This window comes from Phoenix dactylifera, chromosome 13 (assembly GCF_051530095.1).
Source record: "Phoenix dactylifera cultivar Ajwa chromosome 13, Ajwa_hap1_PhDact_Kaust_v1.1, whole genome shotgun sequence".
Lineage (NCBI taxonomy): Eukaryota > Viridiplantae > Streptophyta > Magnoliopsida > Arecales > Arecaceae > Phoenix > Phoenix dactylifera.
The window spans coordinates 27429605-27450931 of record NC_143202.1 but is presented as its reverse complement, the minus strand read 5'-3'; the positions used below and the strand labels follow the sequence as shown (position 1 = coordinate 27450931).

Genomic DNA, 21327 nt, shown 5'->3' with positions numbered 1-21327 from the left:
CTTCGCAACGCCTGGTCTTTGGTCCATACCGACTCCTTTAGACCGAGATACCGCCCGATTATCGTTCTAACTCATGGGTTCCGTTATCCCACCCGGAATAGAGTATCCTGTTTCTAACGGTAACATGGCAAAATGACGAAATACCCTCACTGTCCTTTTATGATTAGGTCGAAATGTAGTAAATGTTAAAAATGATTATGGGCAATATGGTAACTTTGGACTAACGGTCGACGCCAAAACGAAATCGTTACTTCTTTTGGTCGCCATGCGATGCGTGCAATAAATTCCGCGGGAAGTCGTCGCTCGGAAGCAACCGCCCCTTCTCTCCTCTCCTGTGACGCGATCCCCAGGACCCGGCGAGGATATAAGAGGATTTATAGAACATTATAGATTCATTTGAGGAAGAATAGATAGAGAGGTGGTTTCAAATCCGATCGTCTCCTTGGGCACCAAGTCTTGGAGACATTCTCTTCTTTCTCTGTTCCTTGGACGCGGGACAAGAAAGATATACTTTGGATTCCAAGCAGGGAAGTGCTCCCAGAGCTAAGAGGTAACATCTTTTTAGTTTAATCCAAGGTTTGAGCTTTCGTAACTTGGTTTCCTCCCTATCCATGTAACTTGCTATGTAATCTTCTTGCCTCTTAATAAATCATGGTGAAAGTTACTCAATTCCACCATATTTCATCCAAAATAATAAAAACCGAGTTTCTTGGGGTTCTTTCTTCTTTAGTTCTTGTTTGTGTTTCTTAATGTTTTCTCTGGCTTGGGAATTGTAGGGCTTTGTGGGAATTGGAAACATGTTGGGAGATCTCGCCACCGCAGTTCTTGTGTGAGTCATCTTCTCTCTTGGATTTCTTTTTTTTAAGAACTTTTCTGGGTCATTTAAATGTAGATTCTTTGATCTGAGATGTTTAGATTTTGCTTCAAATATATTGGCAGGATGTTGTTTGGATACGCATATCCAGCATTTGAATGCTTCAAGACGTTGGAGCAGAGCCAGCGGTCCCGTGACCGTAAGGTCGAGCAGCTCCGGTTCTGGTGCCAGTACTGGTGAGTTCTTTCTTGATCTCTGATTTGTTTCTAGCTGTATGCAATGGATTCTTGTCTCAAACTCCGATTAATTGAAGTAAGCTGTTTGCAATGATTTCGCTTGGCTGAACGGAATTCAACATTAGGCCATTAGAATCCCTGAGTTTGAAGGGAATAACAAGAAGAAGGATTAGAGAAATTTCAGTTCTGGTCGTTGTTTTGTTTGCAGATGATGTATTCTCATCGGGAACTGCAGTTATTTGAATTTAGTTATTTCTAATGATTTTAATTGGCTGAATAGATGTGGAAGCTTAAGTTCAAAACAAGGCAATCAAATTTTCTTCTTCTTCTTTTTGTTTTTTCTTCTTTTTTTTTTTTTTTTTGTTGTTGATAACACAACTAATGATATCAAAAGCAACAAGAAAACTAGAGTTTCAAACCCCAATGTCTGCTAGGAATTGGATTTGGAATCAACTTCCATGTGCACTAACATTAGGAGGAATTGCCCGGGTCAATGCTCCAAAACTTCGCTATTTAAAAAAAAAAACAATCAAAGGATTACTTAATTCGTTCTATGGTTGGCATGCTATTAAAAGTTCATGCATGAGACCAATTCTGGGTGATTGACCAAGTCTATAATGTTGTGCAATAAATGTTAAAATTGTCTTCAAGTCAACGTTTTGAAGAGACTTGTTATTAGGTTTCTGGTACCAACTGTAGATATGGTGGAATGTTTCCCTTGGAAAGGACAGTGAGGTTGTAGTAGATAGTTTACCAAAGAAGTTGATTGGCAGCAGGGAACCCCCTCTTGATCAGAGTCATGTTCAGTTGTTTTTTTGTGCCAAATGCTCTTTGACAGACCTTCAATGGCTCATATAGGTTATTCCCCTGAAGATATTAATTCCTTTCATGATTTGTATATCATTTAAAATTAAACATTTTTTAAGCAATATGATGGTAATATGCTACCATCAGGGTTTGAATCTTGAACATCTCCTAGGGATGCTAACCAAATGAGCTAACAATTGTTTGCTAAAAGTAAAAGTTAAGCATGTTTCCATCACTCATAAGACCAATTCAATCAGATAAAAAAACTAAATGATTTTGGAAGATTTTAGACCATGCTTCTGCTTCATATTCTGTGTGCACAATGTGTCAATACCATTTAGGGCAGCAAACCGGGAAGGTTGGATTGGGATGAGGGCAAACCCTAACCCGACACAAACTTTAAATTTTTTAACCCCAATCCAGTCTAACCTGGTCTTCTTGGGATTTCTCTAACCTAGACCCACCTAATGCCATCTTGAGCTTAATTTGGGTTAGATTAGATGGTTGAGTCAAGTTGTGCCATATTAATTAGATTAAATCGGCTTGAATAAGAAATTTAAGACACAAAAAAGGTTTGGGACATTTTTATTGGGTTAATACTTATTGAATCGAGGGCTTAATCTCTCACAGAAAAATTTCAATGATAATTTACACATAATTTAACAAGGTTAAAAATGTAATCATATAAAGAAATAAATTTTATATATATATATATATAACATAAATATAAATTATTTGTTTATATTCTAGGTCGAGTCGGGTTATGCCATGTTGTCAAGTTAGGTCAAGTTAGGTCTGATTTAGGTTAGGGTCAAGTTCAAGTTAGATTAAAAGTCAACCTTATCCCGACCTCACTTAAAGTTGGGCTGAGATGTTTGAGCCCATACCCAAGATAAATTGAACCCAGCCTTATCCATAAGCGGTTAAGGCCAAACCCAAGCTGCAATCATAATGCTATTACTAATTGAAGCGGAACTAGGGTACCTATAGAATCAAATATTACTCGGTGAAGGGATGGAAATCATGACAAACTTTGCCTATAAATTATTTAGGTTTTTGTCATTCAATGTTTCCTTTTTATCCTATTATTCCTGAGCAAGTACTACCTTTTTCTTTTTCCCACTTGATTGTAATTTTCTCACATTCAATATGTATATGCTGTCAATCTATGATTTCCTCAAATCATCACTATTTTTCCTTCTAATTGTAGCATTCAAGCTGCGATAATTGCCTCCAATTCTGATTGATTGTATTAGCTTATAGAAACATCTAAATAAGATGATTCATGCTGACCACAACTTGAAATTGCAGGGTCATAGTTGCAATAGTGACAATCATTGAGAAATTTGGGGGACCTTTCGTTTCATGGTAATGACAATTCAATTGGTTAAAGGGTTCACTTTCTCATTTAAGTTATTCTGATATTGCTTGTTGCTAATCCATGAAGGTTGCCTATGTATGGAGAAGCTAAGCTAGCTTTCTTCGTCTACTTATGGTATCCAAAAACAAAGGTAATCAAAGAAACTATCCTAATTCATCGTATTTGATGATGCGACATCTTCGTGATGTTCGTAACATAAATTTCAACTGCATTCAGGGATCCGATCTTGTGTACGATGCCTTCCTGCGGCCAATTGTCATGCAATATGAACCTAATATTGAACAGAGATTAAGGCATTTGAGGGCAAAATCTGGAGAATTGCTTGTATTCTACATGAAGAACTTCACGGATAAAGGAACTGCTTTGTTTCTAGAAACTCTCAACTATATGGTCACGGGGGCATCCAGAACACAGGTAATTGATAATTTCTAAAATTACAATATAAATCCATATTTTTTTTTGTTTTTTGTAGGATACTCAGACCCAAGTTAAGAATGGTTCTAATCATATATCGTACCAAATTAATCTTGATGGTTAAATTATGCTGTATTTGATTTTAATGACTGATTTCTTCTGAAGTTGGAAGAGACGAAACCCCAAACAAGCTGTAAATGATTGAGAGTGGCCGAATATGATTGAAAATGACCATTTGGCCACCCTATTGGCTGACCAATTTCAGAAGTTTCAACTTAAAAAACTTAATAGGTTTGTAATCATGAACATTTCTAAATGTAATGAATAATATAGAATTGGAAAGAAAATATGATGGAGCACACCAATCCACTTGTGCCGCATGGCATGAGATTTTTTTATGTGATTGAAATGCCCACCCCTATCATTGCTTTGTTTTAAAATATGCACTTTGGATAGACTCCGTTCTATAGTTGGATTCTTACACTTGGAATCCTGTGCATGATGACATTTCTCCATGGACCCATGGAGTAATTAACACATCTTCTAATTTATATCTATTAAAAGTTGATATCATTTGAAAAGGAAATATTTTAGTTTAAATTAAATTTGACTTTGATCATGACCTTTAGGAATCCTATGGATGAAGAATTGGTCTCCTCTCTCTCTCTCTCTATATATATATACACACACACACACACACACAAAGGCTGGGTCTCTATGATCCTACTGAATTTCAAAATTTATAGGTGGTATTACAGAGGGAAGATATTCACGAACTCCTTATCGCAGCTATTAAGTAATTATTCCTTGTTATATTTTAAATTAGAACTCAAACAACCAAGCTAAAGAATAATTTACTTGATTTTTTTTTGTTATTTTTCTACCACAAGGTCTAAAGAAACTATTGCCTGCACTGAGTGCGCTACGTGCACACAACCAATAACAGTGATCGGTTCCTGTGGATCTCATTCATCAAGCGTGCATCTTGATACACCACTATAGGGACCAGCGTCTGTGATTGGCTGTGTGCACCTAGTGAAGACAATAATTTCTCTATGGTCCCTGCATGTGGCCATGCCTTGCCTGGATGTTCTTTTCCAATGGATGCAAGGCTGTGCCGATTCTCAGCCATGAACATGACTCTAGAGTGTGGATTTTATTCCATGGATACTGACTTGTTACAGTAGAGTTAGCTACTTAGCCAAATTTAGAGATTGGACCATTTTTTTTTCTGGACCACCACTCTTGAGAAATTAAACACAACCAACCATCCGCACAATACACACACACACACACACACACACACAAAACTAGTCTTCCACTAGGTCTCCAAATTCAAACGTCCATTAATAGTTTAATACCGCTGCTTCGATCGTGCAGAGCAACAGACGGTCAGGATCGTCCGGCCCATCGAACCCCATTGCAATTTTACGATCGGCCCAGCAGGCTCCGGCGCCGGAAATAAGCGTCCGCGGCAATCCCAACGGCGTCGGGCTCACCGCCGAGGAATTGGAAGAAGACGCCGCCGTCACCGAGTCCCTCCGCGCCGCACGTGCCAAATTCCGGAGATCCCGACACCGCCAATAAAATATACATAGAAAATATATTGAGGTGGAAATAGAATAGTGGTGGGTGGGATTAGCACTCTTTTTTTTTGGAATTTTTTTTATTATTTTATAAAAAAATCAAATCCCAATCAGTCAGCATTGTTTCTTTGTTCCTATCCGTGCTATGTACAAAAAGTTAATTAAAAGGGTAAGGGGAAAAAGAAAAAAAGAAAGAGAAAGAAATGTGGAACTCGTGCCGCCGTTAGGGAGACGCCGTCAAGGTCAACGTCAACGACGAGATCGCCGGATGGATTGGAGGAAGAGGTCGACAAAGTGGAAGCAGGAGCCGGCGAGGCCGCAGGAGAGGACGGAAAGAAGCCGCCGGAGGGGGCCGCGGCGGCGGCGGGGGGTGGACTCCCAGGAGGAGGGAGTGGGCTGGAGGTAGGCGTAGGCGGCCTGCTTCACCAGCCGGTTCCTGATCTGGATCTCGCCGGGGCCGGCGGAGGAGGGGGAGGGGGAGAGGAGGCCGCAGGAGGCGGAGGGGGACGAGGCGAGGATGTCGCGGAGGCTGGTGTAGCCGGTGTCCACTCTCCTCCAGTGATGCAGCTCAAGGTCGCCACCGCCGTTGAGGTCGAGCGGCGGCGGGATCGCGATGGCCCGCCGCCGGAGCGAGGGCTTCGCCACCACCCTCCAGTGGCGGAGCTCGTAGTCGCCGCCCGCCGGCGATGGGGGCATGAGAAGCGTGGTAAAAAGAGAGAAAGTTGGGGAGGGGAAAGAAAGGAGAAGATGGAGGGAGCCAAGAGGGAAGTATTAATACTGAGGAAAGAGATTCGAGATAGATTTGAGAAACGGTAGAGACTTTTAAGCTAGATTAGGCAAATAATTGAATTAAGATTTGGGGAATATTGTAACTGAAATGTCGCGGCCAATCATGACCATCCGATGGATTCAGTAATGGTAGATGATGATTCGGGGGTGCAACATCGGATAGACTTTGGAGCTATCCAGAGAAGTAATATCGGATAGAGTTTTTGGACCTGGAAATTAAGGTGCGAAGGATTTTTTTTTTTATTTTTTTTTGAAGCAGATGTTTTGTACGAATACATTTAAAACATGTTGAATACAAATACAACTAAAAAGATCAAAAATAAGATTTTTTATTACAGGATACCTCCTAAATATTGGATTTTGCATGAATACCCTTCCAAAATTGATATTTGCATGTATACCCTCGTAAAACACTTATTTTGCCGTTCTACCCTTTTTTTATTTTTGTTTTTGCATATGTACCCATGCTATCTAACGATGTTAAAAAATTAACGGTTTCAAATTAAAATAAATAAAATATCTTTAATGAGTAGACATGCAAATAGATTGTAATCCTGATAGAGGAAGAAGACAGGGACAATAGCGTAATTTTAAAAGTTTATTTTATTTTTAATTAATATAAAATATAATTTTTCTTAACACCGTTAGAACAACTGTTATATTATGGGCATTTGTACAATAACAATATTTGACAAGGGTATACATGCAAATATCAATTTTGCAAGAATATTAATGCAAAATTCGATATTTAGAAAGGCATCCATGCAAAAAATTCAAAAAATAATTAGTCTCAGTATGCACCAAGTAATCCTCTCTCGCAACTTTTATATCCTTGTTGGGAGCCAAAAAGGAGTAAAAAGTCCAATACACCCTTTATTAGGCATATATATATATCGTCTTTTCATGATAGAAACTTAGGGCTGGATGTCCGTAACGTGGGCATGAGATTTTAACTTTGTAAGATGGTAGATGAAACTGAAATATTTTAAGATATGCGTAGCATATAAATCTGGCATTGGTAATGTAATTGAATCTTGAAAAATGATTCCGATAATTAATTTATGTGTGACCGACATAATAATTGTTGGGATATCACTCTAGTTGAATCAAAGACAGCAACCATTCGATCTTGAAAACCAAAGTAGAGTACATCTGATGGATTCAGTTTATATCCAGCTGAGTAAATTTGGAATTGCCTGTAAATCCTGCATTATTAGAATGGAATAACCTATAAAGTTGTGTGCGCATGTACACAAATCGATTTATCAAAATAAAAAGATGAGTAAAGATCTGGAATATCCATATTATTACTGTCTTTTAAACAAAAATGGTTGAGAGATTGAATTTTTTTTTTTTTGTTTTTTTTGAACTAACGATGTTTAAGTAATGAGTTGCCACAATTGCATGTTTTTCTGTGGACTTAATCAAATGTCTTACTGCCACCCCATGCACCACGCGGTGAATAATCCTCACCAACCATTAATTTGATGTGCGTCGCACTCGTCATATTCAGATTTGAATGGAATCTACTTTTAATTTGGGCACTGAAACTCCGTGTCTACCTGGAAACCGGGGTATAAAATGGAGTATATATTGACTGGTGGATGGATGGGGTTTCCAGCTTACATATGATTGGGAGTAGTTGGCAGGCTTGACCGTGGACGATGAGGTGAGAAGGGCGAGAACCCAAAGGGCGAGTTGCTATCAAGAGCAGTGGGTGGGATGTCGAGGAAGACTCCCACTAAGGACGAGGAATCTTGCAAGTTTTCTAAACCCAAGGCACCAGAACTTGGGTCCAAATAGTTGGATAGATAACTGATCCAAAGGATCAAGTGATTCTGAGCATGGTGGGACCGTGGATATAAGTGGAGATAAACAATTCAGCGAAAAAAGATTACCATGGTTGAGCCCGGCAAACTCGGGCCACAAGAGATTAAGTACACTTGCCAGGCCAGCCGCTTGGGGAGCACTTGGCAGAGATGGTGTAATCTAATCCGAGCTGCAGTGTTTCGGTTATGCGGATTTAGAGATCCACTTGCTGCTCGAGAATTAGAGCTAGGATCTCTATGGCTTCTTCGGAGGAGAGTTGACTTAGAGCCATGACTATGCCTCGGTCTGAAGGCTAAGAATTCACCTAAGGTTGCTTTGTTCATTTAGAAGGTAGCTTGGGGTGCCGATCGAAGCCATCCTGAGTAGACATGGGTTGAGCATCTCTCGACCTATCTTTGTTGCGAGGTGGAGGAGTTTGTTGATCATGTCCTCTTCTAGTATAAAAGAGCAGAGCAAGTGTGAGGGTTGACAGACATCCCTGTAGAGGTGCTTCATTCGGCAACCCCTGAGGATTCCTTCCTCCAGTATTTGAGGAGTCAGCTAGATAGACCATATCTCAGGTTGGGGAGCATTATGGAGAATGATGTTGCATATCATATTTGAATGGCCAGAAATTTCTGAATTTTTTAGGAGAAAAGCCAGCTACCAAGGATAGTATTGGAGAGAGCTCGAGTACAGGCATCGGAGATGACCCATCTTAGTCCTTTGGGAGAGCTCTTGATAGCTTGGGGCACTTGGGACTCTACCTTTGCTTCTATAGCATATTGGACAATTTTTAACACATGGAAGTCCCTATCCCTGAGTTTTCTCGAGGTGAAGTTCGACGAATGTGCATTGGATGGTGGTAGAAGGGGAAGAACATGCTTAGTCATCAGAGACTCAGAATCCAGACTGATTGCTATTGGTGGGTGCCATATTTTCACCTGCTCAATACCTGGAGTGGAACTGAGGGCCACCTAGGCCGGCCTCGGCCATGTGCGACACACCTTGAGGGCTAACGCCATCACGATGGAGGGTGACTCTGCAACAGTGATTGGCTAGATTAAGTGTCGAGCTAGAAAAGTGTGGTCGCATTCTTTGATTCAAGATATCTAGTACTTGGCGAGAGGTTGTATCTCCTTTCGGACAAGACATATTTACTAGATGGCATCTTATGTGCCTGATCATTCTGTATACTTAGTGTATTTTGGGACATTTTATTTTCTTATTTTCTTAGATATATTTTCTTATTTTTTTATGTTGCTGAAATGTCCGTTACACCACAAAAAAAAAAAAAAAAAAGCAGATAATTTGGGTTCTTGTTGTATATCAAACGCAGACTTGATTGTTTTTTCCTTTTACTTGAGATATCTTAGCTTGTCTAGTGCAGATGTCAATTTCATTAGAGAATGTTTGATGATTCGAACCACTTTTGATCAGGCTTATGGCTAAGTATAATTGAGTTGGTCTTGTATGTTGCATCAAACATCGTTGAGACCCATAAATTGACTCGGCCCAAATAAGTCAGGTTGCGCTACATATTATGCTGGTCCCCGCTATAGAGGGAGGAGGGTTTTATTCCAAATACATCAAATCCCTCTGCCTTTCTAGGGGGCGTGCTTTGACTCCAATGTGCTACCGGTCTCTTCTCCCACCCTCTATTATCGTAAAGCCACATCATTCATCATGGCCCGAGCAGCCCAAAGCTGGGCCGGCCTTAATTCCTGCCCAAAAATTATCAGCACAAATTCCTAGCCGTATATCAACTGAATCATGCTCTGAAAGTCCAGATGATCAGACTCCACATGTCTGAATCAACACAGGTTCAACAGTTCACATCCATCGGAACGCAAAACGAGCCAACAAAAACCACAGTTGAAGTAATTGGAGGCCCATGATGATCAATATGGCCCAATAGAAGCCCTAACCTATCTCTTTCTCCGTGCTCATTTCTCAGGAGTCCATGTGGGGTTCCAGCTAGTGGTGGAGCCAAGGCCGCAGAGCTCCAGCTATCATCCCCGCTCCTTCCCACGAAAAGCCACGGCCTTCTCTACCGTTACCGCCATCTCAAGTCCCCCTCCACCGTTCGACGCGGTCACAGTGGGCGCAGGATCCACGCGCTCTAAGAAACCAAACAGGAGGCGGCCAACTTTAACTTTTTCAAACATTGAAAGCAATCAGCTGAGCGTGCCAACTTGGAGAAATCTGAAGTGGATAAGGCAAAGGAACTACTGACCTTATTTGGCCAGCTCCATCTCCCTCTCATTTCTCTCCCTTTACCACCTCCTCGTGCTAGAATCGTTGGTATTAAACTTCCAGACAGAACACGAGAAAGGCACTCAATTTCTTCTCAAAGTTTAAAGGTCCAACGGGTGGGAGCGGCGGGACGGTGGGAACATGCGCATTGGCTTGCGTAGCGCACAGGGCGGCGTCACCGATTAGGTTACCTCCGACCGTTGCGCGCACCATAATCGTAGCCGGTTGGATCGGAAACACGAGAGCCAAGACGGACAAGTGACTCCTGAACGCAACGAAGTAGTTCTTGTTTTTCCTTGTACTCATTCGTCGCTCGTGTTTCGATGGACGGGTACCTGTAGATTTAGCTGTAGCCTCACGCCTACTAGAATGAAACATTAGCTTCGTTAATGGTGACTTTAAGTTCATCAAAGCAAGCCCCAAAAATTGCAGTGATTTGCATTTCTGTAGAGTCATACAGCAGATCAAATGAAATCAGAAATCAGACAGGACCCTGATAACAATTAAAAAAGAAAATATGATAGCCCTTCTGCAAACAGTCGAGGTGTCCAGAAAGCATGAATCTCTGAAAGTATCATTATATGCAACCATCTTCAGCAGTTTGAGTGATATGGTCAATCAGTCATTCATCATGCTTACCCTTGAGAAGATTAATGTACCATAAAAAGTGCCATTGCATCTTGTATATGTATACAATGTGATAAACAGCATGAATGAGAGAAGTTAAACATAGTTCTGATGGCTGCCTCATGTATACCTTTTGCTACGAGACTGGTTGAAGTGTCGGGGCATGCAAAAAGGCTTTAGAAAAGGGAAGATTATGATTCATGCCTGGACTATGTAACAAGACATGTTACTCAACTGTACATATGGACCGTAGCTGTTCTTTTTAAGGCCACTGACAGCTTTCTCTTGCAAAAGCATCTTCCGTTAAACACCAGGTTCCCACCCAGAATATTGATTATTCCCATCTCGAAGGTCAGTCCAGTGACATAGACCTTGATGAACATGATTGCATCAGAGGAGAAAGGTACCGACCTGAGTTCCTGAATCCTTCCTCAATCTCATATTCATCGCTGAGTGGAATTTGTACCGGAAGGGACATCGATAACACCAGATGGTGGAGTTTCTGGCCGAGGAGTGCTAGCGTTGCTTGCAATGAAATCCTCTGGATTGAATCTGCCCATTGCATCCCATTGGACTTCAGCTGTGGTTGGAGTTAAGGAGCTAAGATGTTGGAACTGGGATAAACAAAGAAAAGAGGAAGATATGACAAGCAGCAAAGGATACGAGCTGTCTTCCACATATCTGTAATACTAACTCCAGCATCTGATAGAAGCCAATAGTCAGCATCAGTCTGCAGAATGAAATAGAGTTCTCAGAATCGACACATTCAGTATAGTCTTTTAAAAATATCTTGAGGTACCATATCATTCCAACCACATCATTGAAGATGATGACACAAAAAGGAGATATTGATTAGTGATGATAATCAGCCTCTAAAAGCAATATCAAACAGAACAGTTCCTTGGGGTGCTTTTTCTGTTTTTCCTTTGAACACTTTTAAGGATCAAGAAGATAATGGACCAAAGTCACTTCCTCCTATAGAAAACGTCCTATCCAAGTCAAACATTCTCAAAGCAGCTGCAGCTAATAAGTTTTTTGTTCTACTGTATCCATGAAATTTTCATTTCCATCATAATACTCAGAGGACCCAGTATAAGATATGAAAATCATTTACATCATTGCAATATTAGTAATTAATAGGCTGAACATCAAAAATCAAGAAATCCGAAAAAAAAAGAATTCACAAACTAGATAATCAATCATTTTGTTTAATTAAGAATTTTAGTTGACAAGTATCTGAAATAATGGAGTCGATCATAACTGGATGCATGCTATCAAGGCCAGAGTAGTCTCCATTAACTCAAACCACGTGTGGTAAGAAATTTCGATCTCAGGATTTTGGCCTAAGAGCAGATGATGATTGATGGCATAGGATCCATAAAAAGCCAATCCTAAAATGGACTTGTTTAGGTTTATTATTGTAATTTATTTATGCATTGTTATGACATAGTAATGGATCCTGTCTCTCTTTTCCTTCTCTGCATGATTACTAAGACCATCACTAAAATCTAAGAGGAATGCACTTACATCAACATCTGAAGGAACAATCTTCATCATCCCTCCAACAAAATCATGTGATGCATTTGGATCTGAGTCCATCCTCTGACAGTCTGGAACATTAGGCGCCATTTCCTTCCCCCTGCCCTCTTCTGTAACCACTTCCACTGTGGAGTTCTCAGCTAAACCCGAATTTGATGCAGGTGGGAGCCTTTGGGGTGTCTCAACACCACTCATCTCCTCAAACTTCTCCTCATATTGACTACGTGCGTTGGAAAAGAAAGAAAGAACTCAGAAACCTATGATACAATATATACCAAGAACAACTTTGAATTTCAGGATTCTTCTACATTTTTAAGTGGGGTGGTCAGAAACTTTGCATGTCGGATTAAACAAGGTCAAGCATCCTGAAATATAATTTGGAAGGAGAACATTACCTAACAAGGTAAACATCAATGGGACCCATCGAACTTCTTAGCACAATTCTGTATCTCCTATGGGGATATTCACCAGCCTGCATGCAGAGGGAGCAAAATATATGAGCTATACAAATGCATAAGAAAGTATGACGTGTAAATGAAACTTCTCTCAAGTATGACGTGTAAATGAAACTTCTCTCCTGTCCTTGTCTAATTTCACCTCATCAGGATCTGGAACTTCCAGGGTAGTACCATACGGGGCTTTAATTGCTATCAAGGTATCATTCTGCATATAAAGAAAGAAGACATTAATGATTACTTTTTGGCTTCTATGAGCAACTAACAGCTACTGCTAATGTTCAAGTCACTGACAGTTCAAAGAACACAAGATTACTTTCTACAAGCCAGTTAACAAACCTGAAAGCAGGGCAGGCCTTTGATGTCAGCTTCGGTCACGTAAAGCCACCTGAAGACATAGATAATGATAAAATTGACTGTCAGATATATGGAAAACTAACGTGCTTACCATGTGCAACTGAATATAGGATGACATTTACTTTTGATTATTTTCATCTTCAGTAAGCACTCTTAGTTTTTCTCGCATTTCACTGTACACAATGCAAAATCATCAGAGAAATGGTAAAAGCTATTTATAATTATAATGTGGCAGTTTGACCAGCAACCGACTTTATATGATCTTCTACGCTGCGCTCCAGCAAGGTAAGATTTTGAACTTCTGCCTGAACAGAAGGAAAGAAAGAAGAATTCATATTAAGTTATATATTATTGATATTATACTAATGGCTCAATGGAATAAACTTGTGCAGACTATAGATCATGGTTTTTGTTGTTAGCATGAAAATCCATCCATGCATGATACCTGTAAACTTGAAACATCATCATCAAGCTCTCCAGGCCTCGAGTCATCTAGTCCCCTGTCAAATATTTTCTTATCAAATTAACATATTCTGAGTTCTTGGATGTCTATCAATTTATAAGATAGGTATAGAGGAAAATACATGTAAAGATGCAAAAATAGAAAAGGTTAATTACTTCCAACGGATTCTGTTCTTAAGTTTCTTTTCTATCAGTCCAATCCCTTCAAGGACATTTGTGATGTCATATATCCTTCTCTTTTGGACCTATATATCAGAAACATCTCCTTAAGCCTACATAAAAAGGAGAGAGAATCAAATGAGTGTTTATCAGCTCACCTCCAGTGTTTCTGCAGCTTTATTCAGATCAAGGATGCCATCCTGTGCATGCTTAAGTAAATTGATAAACTTTTTTGTTAAGAGTCCTAGAAAAGATAATGGGACAAAATTGTCAGTGGCACAAGCAAGTGAAACCCAAAATCAATTTTTCTTCAGCTTTAACTGCTGAACTCTTGAAAGTTTGTAATTTATAGAGACCCTGTCTATCAAGTTTTTCATATATAAAAAAATAAAGCTTCAGATTAACAACCACTTCAATCACCTAGAGAGCTGTCATAACGGCAAGTACCAACTGGAGTGAGAGGATTGCTGGATGGAGAAGCTGCAAGAACTTATAATGAATTAATGATACTTGATTAAATATAAAGCTTCCTAAAACAAAACTTATCATCATAAAGCTTCATAGGTTCGGTTAAGGAGTGGTGTAATAACTAATGCAGTCCATCAAAATATATATGTAATTGTACTCGTAAGGGAATTAGTGAATCTTTATTCAAGGGTTAGGTGCAAACGTATAATAATAACAAGATTGGAAAGAGAAGATAACTCACCAGCATTTGACAAGGGTGTCAGAGGTCCAGATTTATTGTACTTTGCAACCTTGGACCTGCCATAGTTCCTACCTCCTTTTCCTGATACTGGTGTAAGGAGAGAACTGGTAGCAGCCTCAGCGTATCCAGGGCTGGTTGTCCACTCACTTGATTCAGCAGCTCCATTGTCTTCTTGTTCAGTCTTTCTCTTCAACTACATATGGAATACCATTATCATTGAAATATAATCAACAACATCATAATAAATATGTATTATTCAGAGAACAGATTAAAGAACTGCATTAATAAAGAAAACACAAGCTTGAACCAACTTAAGATATGCTTAGATTTTCTCAAAAAACAAAATGCTAAGGACCCACTGCAGCATTAGGATGTCACACGTATTTAGGGAGTATAAACTTTCAGACAACAAAATAATCAAAAAGTCAAATAAACTTTCCAGAGTATTGGATTGGCATTGAAACACAAGCTTGCAACACACCTGTACACATTGAGATTCAGGTCACCAGCTCTCAAAGTCATCTTGCAGACCCTATAAAAGAGCCAGATCTTCTTTTCTGGAGTTGGCACTCTCACTGGCCCCAAAAAAAACCCAATTTTTCATGTTGCAGGAGGTTCAAGCTATCATTTATTCAATCTCTTTATGTACAAAATATTCAGAACTTTTCTGAAAAAAAAATATTATCTAAATTTGATTTTGTAGTGCTTTTAGGTGGTAACTTTAAACTAGAACTACAAACCCCATAATATTGTCAAAAGTTTAAGTGCCTCTGACCAATTTCTTCAAAGTTCCAATATCAAATTGAACAACTACCTTTCATGAAAACATCATTTTCAGCTTCCCATATAAATTACACTAAGGCGTAGGACTGTGTTGTTCTGAACATTCTTATAATCTTCCTAGAAGGTGATATGCAAATTGTACAATTGCAAATCCCTCTTTTCTTCATCATATCTATGTATTTATGGGGATTAGATGGTATTGACATGTTCAATGAAGATCTGAAGAGGCTCCAATAAGGAGGGGTATTTTAATTTGTATTGAAGATCGTAAGAGGAGAGGAAGATCTAAGAAAACATGGATGGAGGTTAAGAGGAAAGATATGGAGAAGCTTGGAATAACACTCGAGGTGGTTCTAAATAGGAATATTTGGCCAATAAGGATCCCTGAAGCCAATCCCAAATAATTGGGCATGGCGAGCTATGTGTTCATGAAACTCGACAAAAAGGGATTCAATCAAAGTAAAGAAAGGTCTTGGAAATATAATGAATGTTAAAGATATGGTGGTATATTATGAGGAGATGGTGACATAACGCATTGTTAACAAATTACCATAATATTGATTATATTATCAATTTATGCAATGTGATCATTCATAAAAGTGAAGGCCCAAGGATTGATATGTTGAAGTGGGCCAGATCAACCAAGTCTCCTTTTCATTTTGTTAAGCAAAAGAGGCTTTACCAAAATACGCAATGCCTTGCATCCACAAGCCCACATCAACAGCTCATTTGCATAATGCTATAAAAATAAACAAGATAATTATGAAAGGGGATGAGAACCTATTTACGCTAAAAAGATTTTGCAACTTAGGGGAGGAAAAAATGCTGCCCACAGCACGAAGTCCAAAGATGACAAGCATAAAATAGTAGAAAATGACATGAAGCATCTAATATTGCTATAAATGTATTTAAATGACAAAATAGTAAAATTGGTATGTGGATTACACAAAAGCATTTTTAAGAAAAAATTGTGGACTTCATATCAAGATTCAAAAGGTAATAAAAGTTGCTGATCTTCATTGAATGAAAAAAGAATAAATAATGTAAAAGGCCTGGAAATATGTATTAAAAACCAAGGGAGAAAAAAGATTAGTAAGGTTAACTATACCCATTTATGATGGTTATCCACTGGTTGGGCTAACATATCTAGAAGTCAGCTAAAGTAGGGGTGTGAAAATTAACAAGGAAAGATGGAATATGTCTGCAAAATTATCGAAATTCATAACTCTAGGAAAACACATAAGGGCAGCACTCTAAACAATATAAGTTGAGAAAGCTCTGAAAAGGATGATGATATGAAAGAATTTTGATGAAGATTCAAAGGTGAGGACCTAGTTAACTAGCTTATTCGATAAGATCCTAAAGTAAGAAAATGAGAAGTTATTGAAAGAAATACCGTATCAATTTTATAAGAACAAAACTAATTTACAGTATTGCACCACTTTATGTCACATTAAATTCATAAACTATATCATAGAATCATGGAAGAGGGTGGTGGTACTAAGACAACTAAGTTACATTATTCCCAGAAACCATATCAACAAAATTTTGGGAGTTGAGGGTGCTTTCCAACATCAAATCTAGCATAGAAGATATATGAGAATTTTTCATAAAAGATGCAAATCAAATCACAATATTTCAAATTCTGGGTGGATGGGTTGAAAATGTCTTTTTATTCTTATTTCCAAACCATAGATAGTTGAATAGAGAAAGTGCTAAAAATCACAAAGAGACACTGAAAAGAGATTTGGGGCATTAAAAAATTGATATAATACATTCTTTTCCAATACATGAAAAGCAAAGCCTGTAATTTCCGGAGATAATATATAATTGATATTTTGAACTTCATTGTTAGCTCCAAATCATATGGTAGACTGAGGGATGTATCAATATAAAGGAGTGATTCGAGACTGAAAATCACATAGTATGAAGTAGCAAGAAAGAACTTGGCATATCAACATCAGTACTAAACCAAGTGGAATGGAGAAAAAAAGATTCATGCAGCAGACCCCAACTAGTTTGGGATGAGCACTTTGTTAAGTTGACTTGAGTCAGCTCCAAATCAGACAAATAAGAACTTCAGTTTTGAAGGCAGGTCCAAATCAAGTGTCACCAGATAACTTTGTATGTACTGACTCAAATATCAATCTTGGTTTTGACATCAACACATCAATGGTTGGAAGCACTAGCAGTAGGCTAAACCAGTCAGATATGATGGGATCCCAAATTACACAAACAAAGAATGACATGCCCACATGATATAATAAATGGATACAATAAAAGAATTAGGCAACAACAGTGCAACTATCAACTTTTGTTTTACATTTGCTACATGATAGAGCACGCAGAGGCGGCAAGCATGATAACTAATGCAAGAGTTGTTGATGCACCAGAAATTTAAGCTATCAACTTAAGCAATGAAACCATAAAAACAGTAAACAACCAAAACAGTGAACAAATAGAAAGAATGTACATTCAGCTGTTCAACACAAATGAAACCAGTCCCTAACTTCAATCAGAGTGATGTCCATTGATGCACCAATTCAACAATAGGGACACAGGGTTGATCTTTATTCTCCATTCTGCATAGAATCTTCTCCCATTCTCCTCCATAACATATGGAAGTCATCACCCCAAGCCTGGTTGGCTACCATGCAATTTTGACAACAAACAGTGATTTCAGTTGCCTTATATTTCTTTTTGCACTCTCTTCCATTCCACCATCTCTCCATTTCGAGCACGTACCAGTCATCTACTATGTCTTTTGCCTCTCTGTTGCACTTTGACAAAAAGGGCTGGTATAATAAATAGTTCCCTTATCAACAGCCTTTGTGTTCCCTTTCTCTCTTAAATTTTCTTACCTTTTGTGCTAACCTTTTTCTTATCTTTCCCATTATCCACATGTTAATCCAAGCTTTTCCTCAAAAACATTTTGACCTTTAAGTTTTTCCTGTTCAGAATTACTCCATTTATTAGTGTTAAATCCACCCATTATGCTTCTAGTTTGACCATCTATAAACTTCTGCATGAAATCAGTGGCGCAGAGGATCAGATATAGCCACAGCATAAGATAACAAAATACCACAATATGCCAATTCTGTAAAATGTACTTTGGTGCTTGCATGTTCCACCATGTCAAACATGATACAAAAGAAGATTTCAGATAATCAGCACAGTGAGCATTGCAATCCAAAAGTAGTAAATAAAGAACAAGAGGGGCATGGAGTTGAGAGTGGAAGCAGGAGAGAGGTGTTATTGGGAACAATTGCTAAGAAGAAGGCACTAAATAGAGGCAAAGGGAAAAGATGGAGAAGATGGAAAGAGAGAAGTAGGTGCTTGTCATGATTGGACATCATATTCATGACAAAAATTTCAGTATAACAAAAAGGCATTCATCTGGTGAATTTACCTCAACAGATGGGACCCCACACTAGAAACATATTTGATGTAGGAAAAGTATACAGGACCGAATGGAAATCTGATACCAAATTTTGGCAAACTCGGATATGCTAATTGACCATCGGTAGATAACTACTAACCACTAGTTAAAATTGATTAGGTATGAGTTAAACTCTTTAAGCATTCACGGATGATCAAAACAAGAAAAGGATTAAATGTAGCAAGTATTTGAGCAACATATCAAATCAAAATGAGTAACTCATTGCAAAGGCCATAACTACAACCAGTGAGTTTTGCTCCATCTTTTCAAGATCAAAGCAATCATTTTTAGCTAGTCATATGCTTCATGAATGAAAACTTACTTGTTCTTTTCCCAAAATTTCCATGCAACACTAAGCCATTATCCTTAAGACTCTCTGAAACTATCTAAGCTCCTCTTCTTAAAATCGATCAAGCGTATATCATTTAACATGAAAAAACCACATGTTTATGTCCATCACTTCATCCTCGATTGGCTGGGCTTTCAAGCTTCGGCAATTTGCCAGACAAAATTATTGTTAAGCCAACTATCCAAGAGATCCCCACTTTGCTACCTAATCAAGCAATTTTCCAGTGTTCAGTCACAAAATGACAACATACATCTCTCTCTGTCTCACTCCCACTTAAAAAGAGAAAGAAATCAGCACATTCTGCAGCTAAATAATGAATTGATGCAGCATTGAATCCACAGATTAATTAAAGCCTTACAGCTGTTTGAGTTTATAAAATCAAAAACGCACTAATACAACATCCGCAAGATGCAAGAAAATTCTAGATAAATCTAGGGGGATCTTTAGGCTTTCTCTTGCACATGCTCCTCGCAAAGTGGCAGAAATATGTGATATTGTTGTTTGATTGAGCATAGAATCACAGCTGTTCTTGTCGGTATATCGCCCACAGCGATGCTCATCCCTCTTAATACTTTAAACATTCGTTCTAAGATAATTTACAAAATTTGCAGTTCTTTCAAACGATGTAGATATCATAAATACTAAGCACATAACGATCATAAATAGAGAACTTGGAAGTGAATTTCAGATCAAGCAGCACGTAAACTTTCTACAGAAAGCTCCACCAATTTCAATGCGAGCTTAACCTTCAAGCTTTACGACAGCACCTCAAAACACAAGTAGCATACACTAATTGCTCCAGCTATCATCCATACTCTCAAAAAATGGCAATTTACCTCCGAACGAAGAAAATCAAAATGATCAAATCAACTATTTACTGCTTCAATGCAACAACTATAAACAGTAACATCTATAGCTTCAGTGGTTAACGTTCCCAAATAACCAACTCCATTTGCAGCAGCAACAGAAAATAGCACGGATCTATAAAAAGCAAGAAACCTCAATACAGCACAGTACAACACTTCTGCACCAATTCGACCACTCTAATTTTCTGAAAAACAAGAAATATATCAGGAAAACAGCTAATTTTAGTATTAGATGAAACAGAACGGGGGAATAGCATCAAGAGCACTAAAAGCACGATCAGAACACTCAAGCAGTGGATTTATCGTTTCCATCTCGAACATAGAACAAAATGAACAAACCTCCACATGAAACTCACGGGTGTCTTAATAACTAGGGCATCGGAGACATCATCGGGGGTGATCCGGTGGCCGTCAGCGGCGGAGAACTGGTGGTACTCATCGGGTGCCACGAACGGCGGCTTCGCCGAGGGGAACAGCGGGTGGCGCTTCAGCGGCCGGAAGATCTGCCCGGCCTGCTGCTGTGCCGACCGGTTCCCCGCTGCCCGGCCGCCAGACATCGAGCCCACCGCGGGAGACGAAATCCGATGAAACGGATGCCGAAACGCACACAGATTGGTACTGGAGGCGAAAGCCGAGAAAAAGACCCCCGATTCAAGGAGGGGATCGGAGGGCGTGGCGGATCGGGGCCAAGATCGAGGGGTTGAGGTGGCCGCCGGCGGGGGGTCGCCGGCAAGAGGGGCCGCGGGGGCTAGGGCTTGGGGGATTTGGGATCTGGGGCGGAGAGGGAGGGTTAAAAAAGCGGAGAGCAGAAAACGAGGGAAATTATAGCCTGGACTTCGGATAGATATGGAGGGAAGGCGTGAGTTGAGTGAAATTAAAAAGGAAAATATAGAAATAAAACAAGAAGAATATAAGAAATTGCCAAGAAATCCTCCCCTGTGGTTATTATACAGGGGCAAAAACTTGTATTGACGTCACCGGTCAGCGACGCTCGTTAGTTAAAATAACGGCCCTTAGCTGTTATAACTGTGAAAGGAAAATTACATATACACCCCTCCAAATTTGAGCCATTTATACTAGGATACCAAAAGTTTAAAAAGTGTCAATTAGCCATCAAAACTTCAAATTCGTTACAATATAGACCAACTGTCTATCTTTGTTATGAAATATTATTACATGGGGATCATCTGAAAACTAAATTTTTGAAAAATTCTAGAGCTATCTTTAGTCTACCAACTTAGCGATGAACTTTTGTTTTAGTGTAAATTAAAAAGAAGTGCACGTAGATGAATTATAAAGGGCAAAGTGTTTTAATATATGTGCAGGTAAATGGATGATAGAGGATGAGGTATTTTAAGATTTATATAGATTTATGAATGACAAAGGATAAAGTATTTTGAAATCTATGTAGATGGATGGATGAAAGAATATAGTACTTTGAGATTTGTACAGATAGATGGATGATGGAGGATAGAGTGCTTTTAAATCTA

At 39.0% G+C, this 21327-nt stretch overlaps 3 protein-coding genes across 3 annotated transcripts; 1 reads left to right on the top strand and 2 right to left on the bottom strand.

Moving 5' to 3' along the window:
• Positions 1-395: 395 nt before the first annotated feature.
• LOC103703130 (putative HVA22-like protein g) lies at positions 396-5239 on the top strand. Its single transcript, XM_008785875.6, has 7 exons — positions 396-550; positions 777-829; positions 940-1050; positions 3169-3225; positions 3305-3368; positions 3455-3652; positions 5033-5239. Exons 2-7 carry the CDS (start codon positions 798-800, stop codon positions 5237-5239), a joined length of 669 nt encoding a protein of 222 aa, XP_008784097.1. The 5' UTR covers positions 396-550; positions 777-797.
• Positions 5240-5351: 112 nt separating this feature from the next.
• On the bottom strand, positions 5352-6052 carry LOC103703129 (uncharacterized). Its single transcript, XM_008785874.6, has one exon. The coding sequence runs from the start codon at positions 5932-5934 to the stop codon at positions 5488-5490; it is 447 nt and encodes a 148-aa protein (XP_008784096.1). The 5' UTR covers positions 5935-6052; the 3' UTR covers positions 5352-5487.
• A 4696-nt stretch (positions 6053-10748) lies between these two features.
• Positions 10749-20743, bottom strand: LOC103703131 (transcription factor E2FB-like). Its single transcript, XM_039130733.3, has 14 exons — positions 20194-20743; positions 14401-14593; positions 14112-14171; positions 13850-13935; positions 13689-13777; positions 13516-13570; positions 13323-13375; positions 13193-13243; positions 13053-13101; positions 12856-12921; positions 12654-12730; positions 12247-12478; positions 11383-11449; positions 10749-11299 (listed from the first exon to the last, which is right to left on the bottom strand). The coding sequence occupies exons 1-14, from the start codon at positions 20392-20394 to the stop codon at positions 11163-11165; spliced, it is 1416 nt and encodes a 471-aa protein (XP_038986661.3). The 5' UTR covers positions 20395-20743; the 3' UTR covers positions 10749-11162.
• Between the last annotated feature and the right edge of the window lie 584 nt (positions 20744-21327).

Coding starts and splice junctions, on each gene's coding strand:
- LOC103703130 (XM_008785875.6), top strand. CDS start 798: ATGTTGGGAGATCTCGCCACCGCAGTTCTTGT. Junction 1,051..3,168: donor CGGTTCTGGTGCCAGTACTG/GTGAGTTCTTTC, acceptor TTGAAATTGCAG/GGTCATAGTTGCAATAGTGA. Junction 3,653..5,032: donor CGGGGGCATCCAGAACACAG/GTAATTGATAAT, acceptor TCGATCGTGCAG/AGCAACAGACGGTCAGGATC.
- LOC103703129 (XM_008785874.6), bottom strand. CDS start 5,934: ATGCCCCCATCGCCGGCGGGCGGCGACTACGAGCTCCGCCACTGGAGG.
- LOC103703131 (XM_039130733.3), bottom strand. CDS start 20,394: ATGTCTGGCGGCCGGGCAGCGGGGAACCGGTCGGCACAGCAGCAGGCC. Junction 13,376..13,515: donor ATGATGTTTCAAGTTTACAG/GTATCATGCATG, acceptor CCTTCTGTTCAG/GCAGAAGTTCAAAATCTTAC. Junction 11,300..11,382: donor AGATATGTGGAAGACAGCTC/GTATCCTTTGCT, acceptor CTCCAACCACAG/CTGAAGTCCAATGGGATGCA.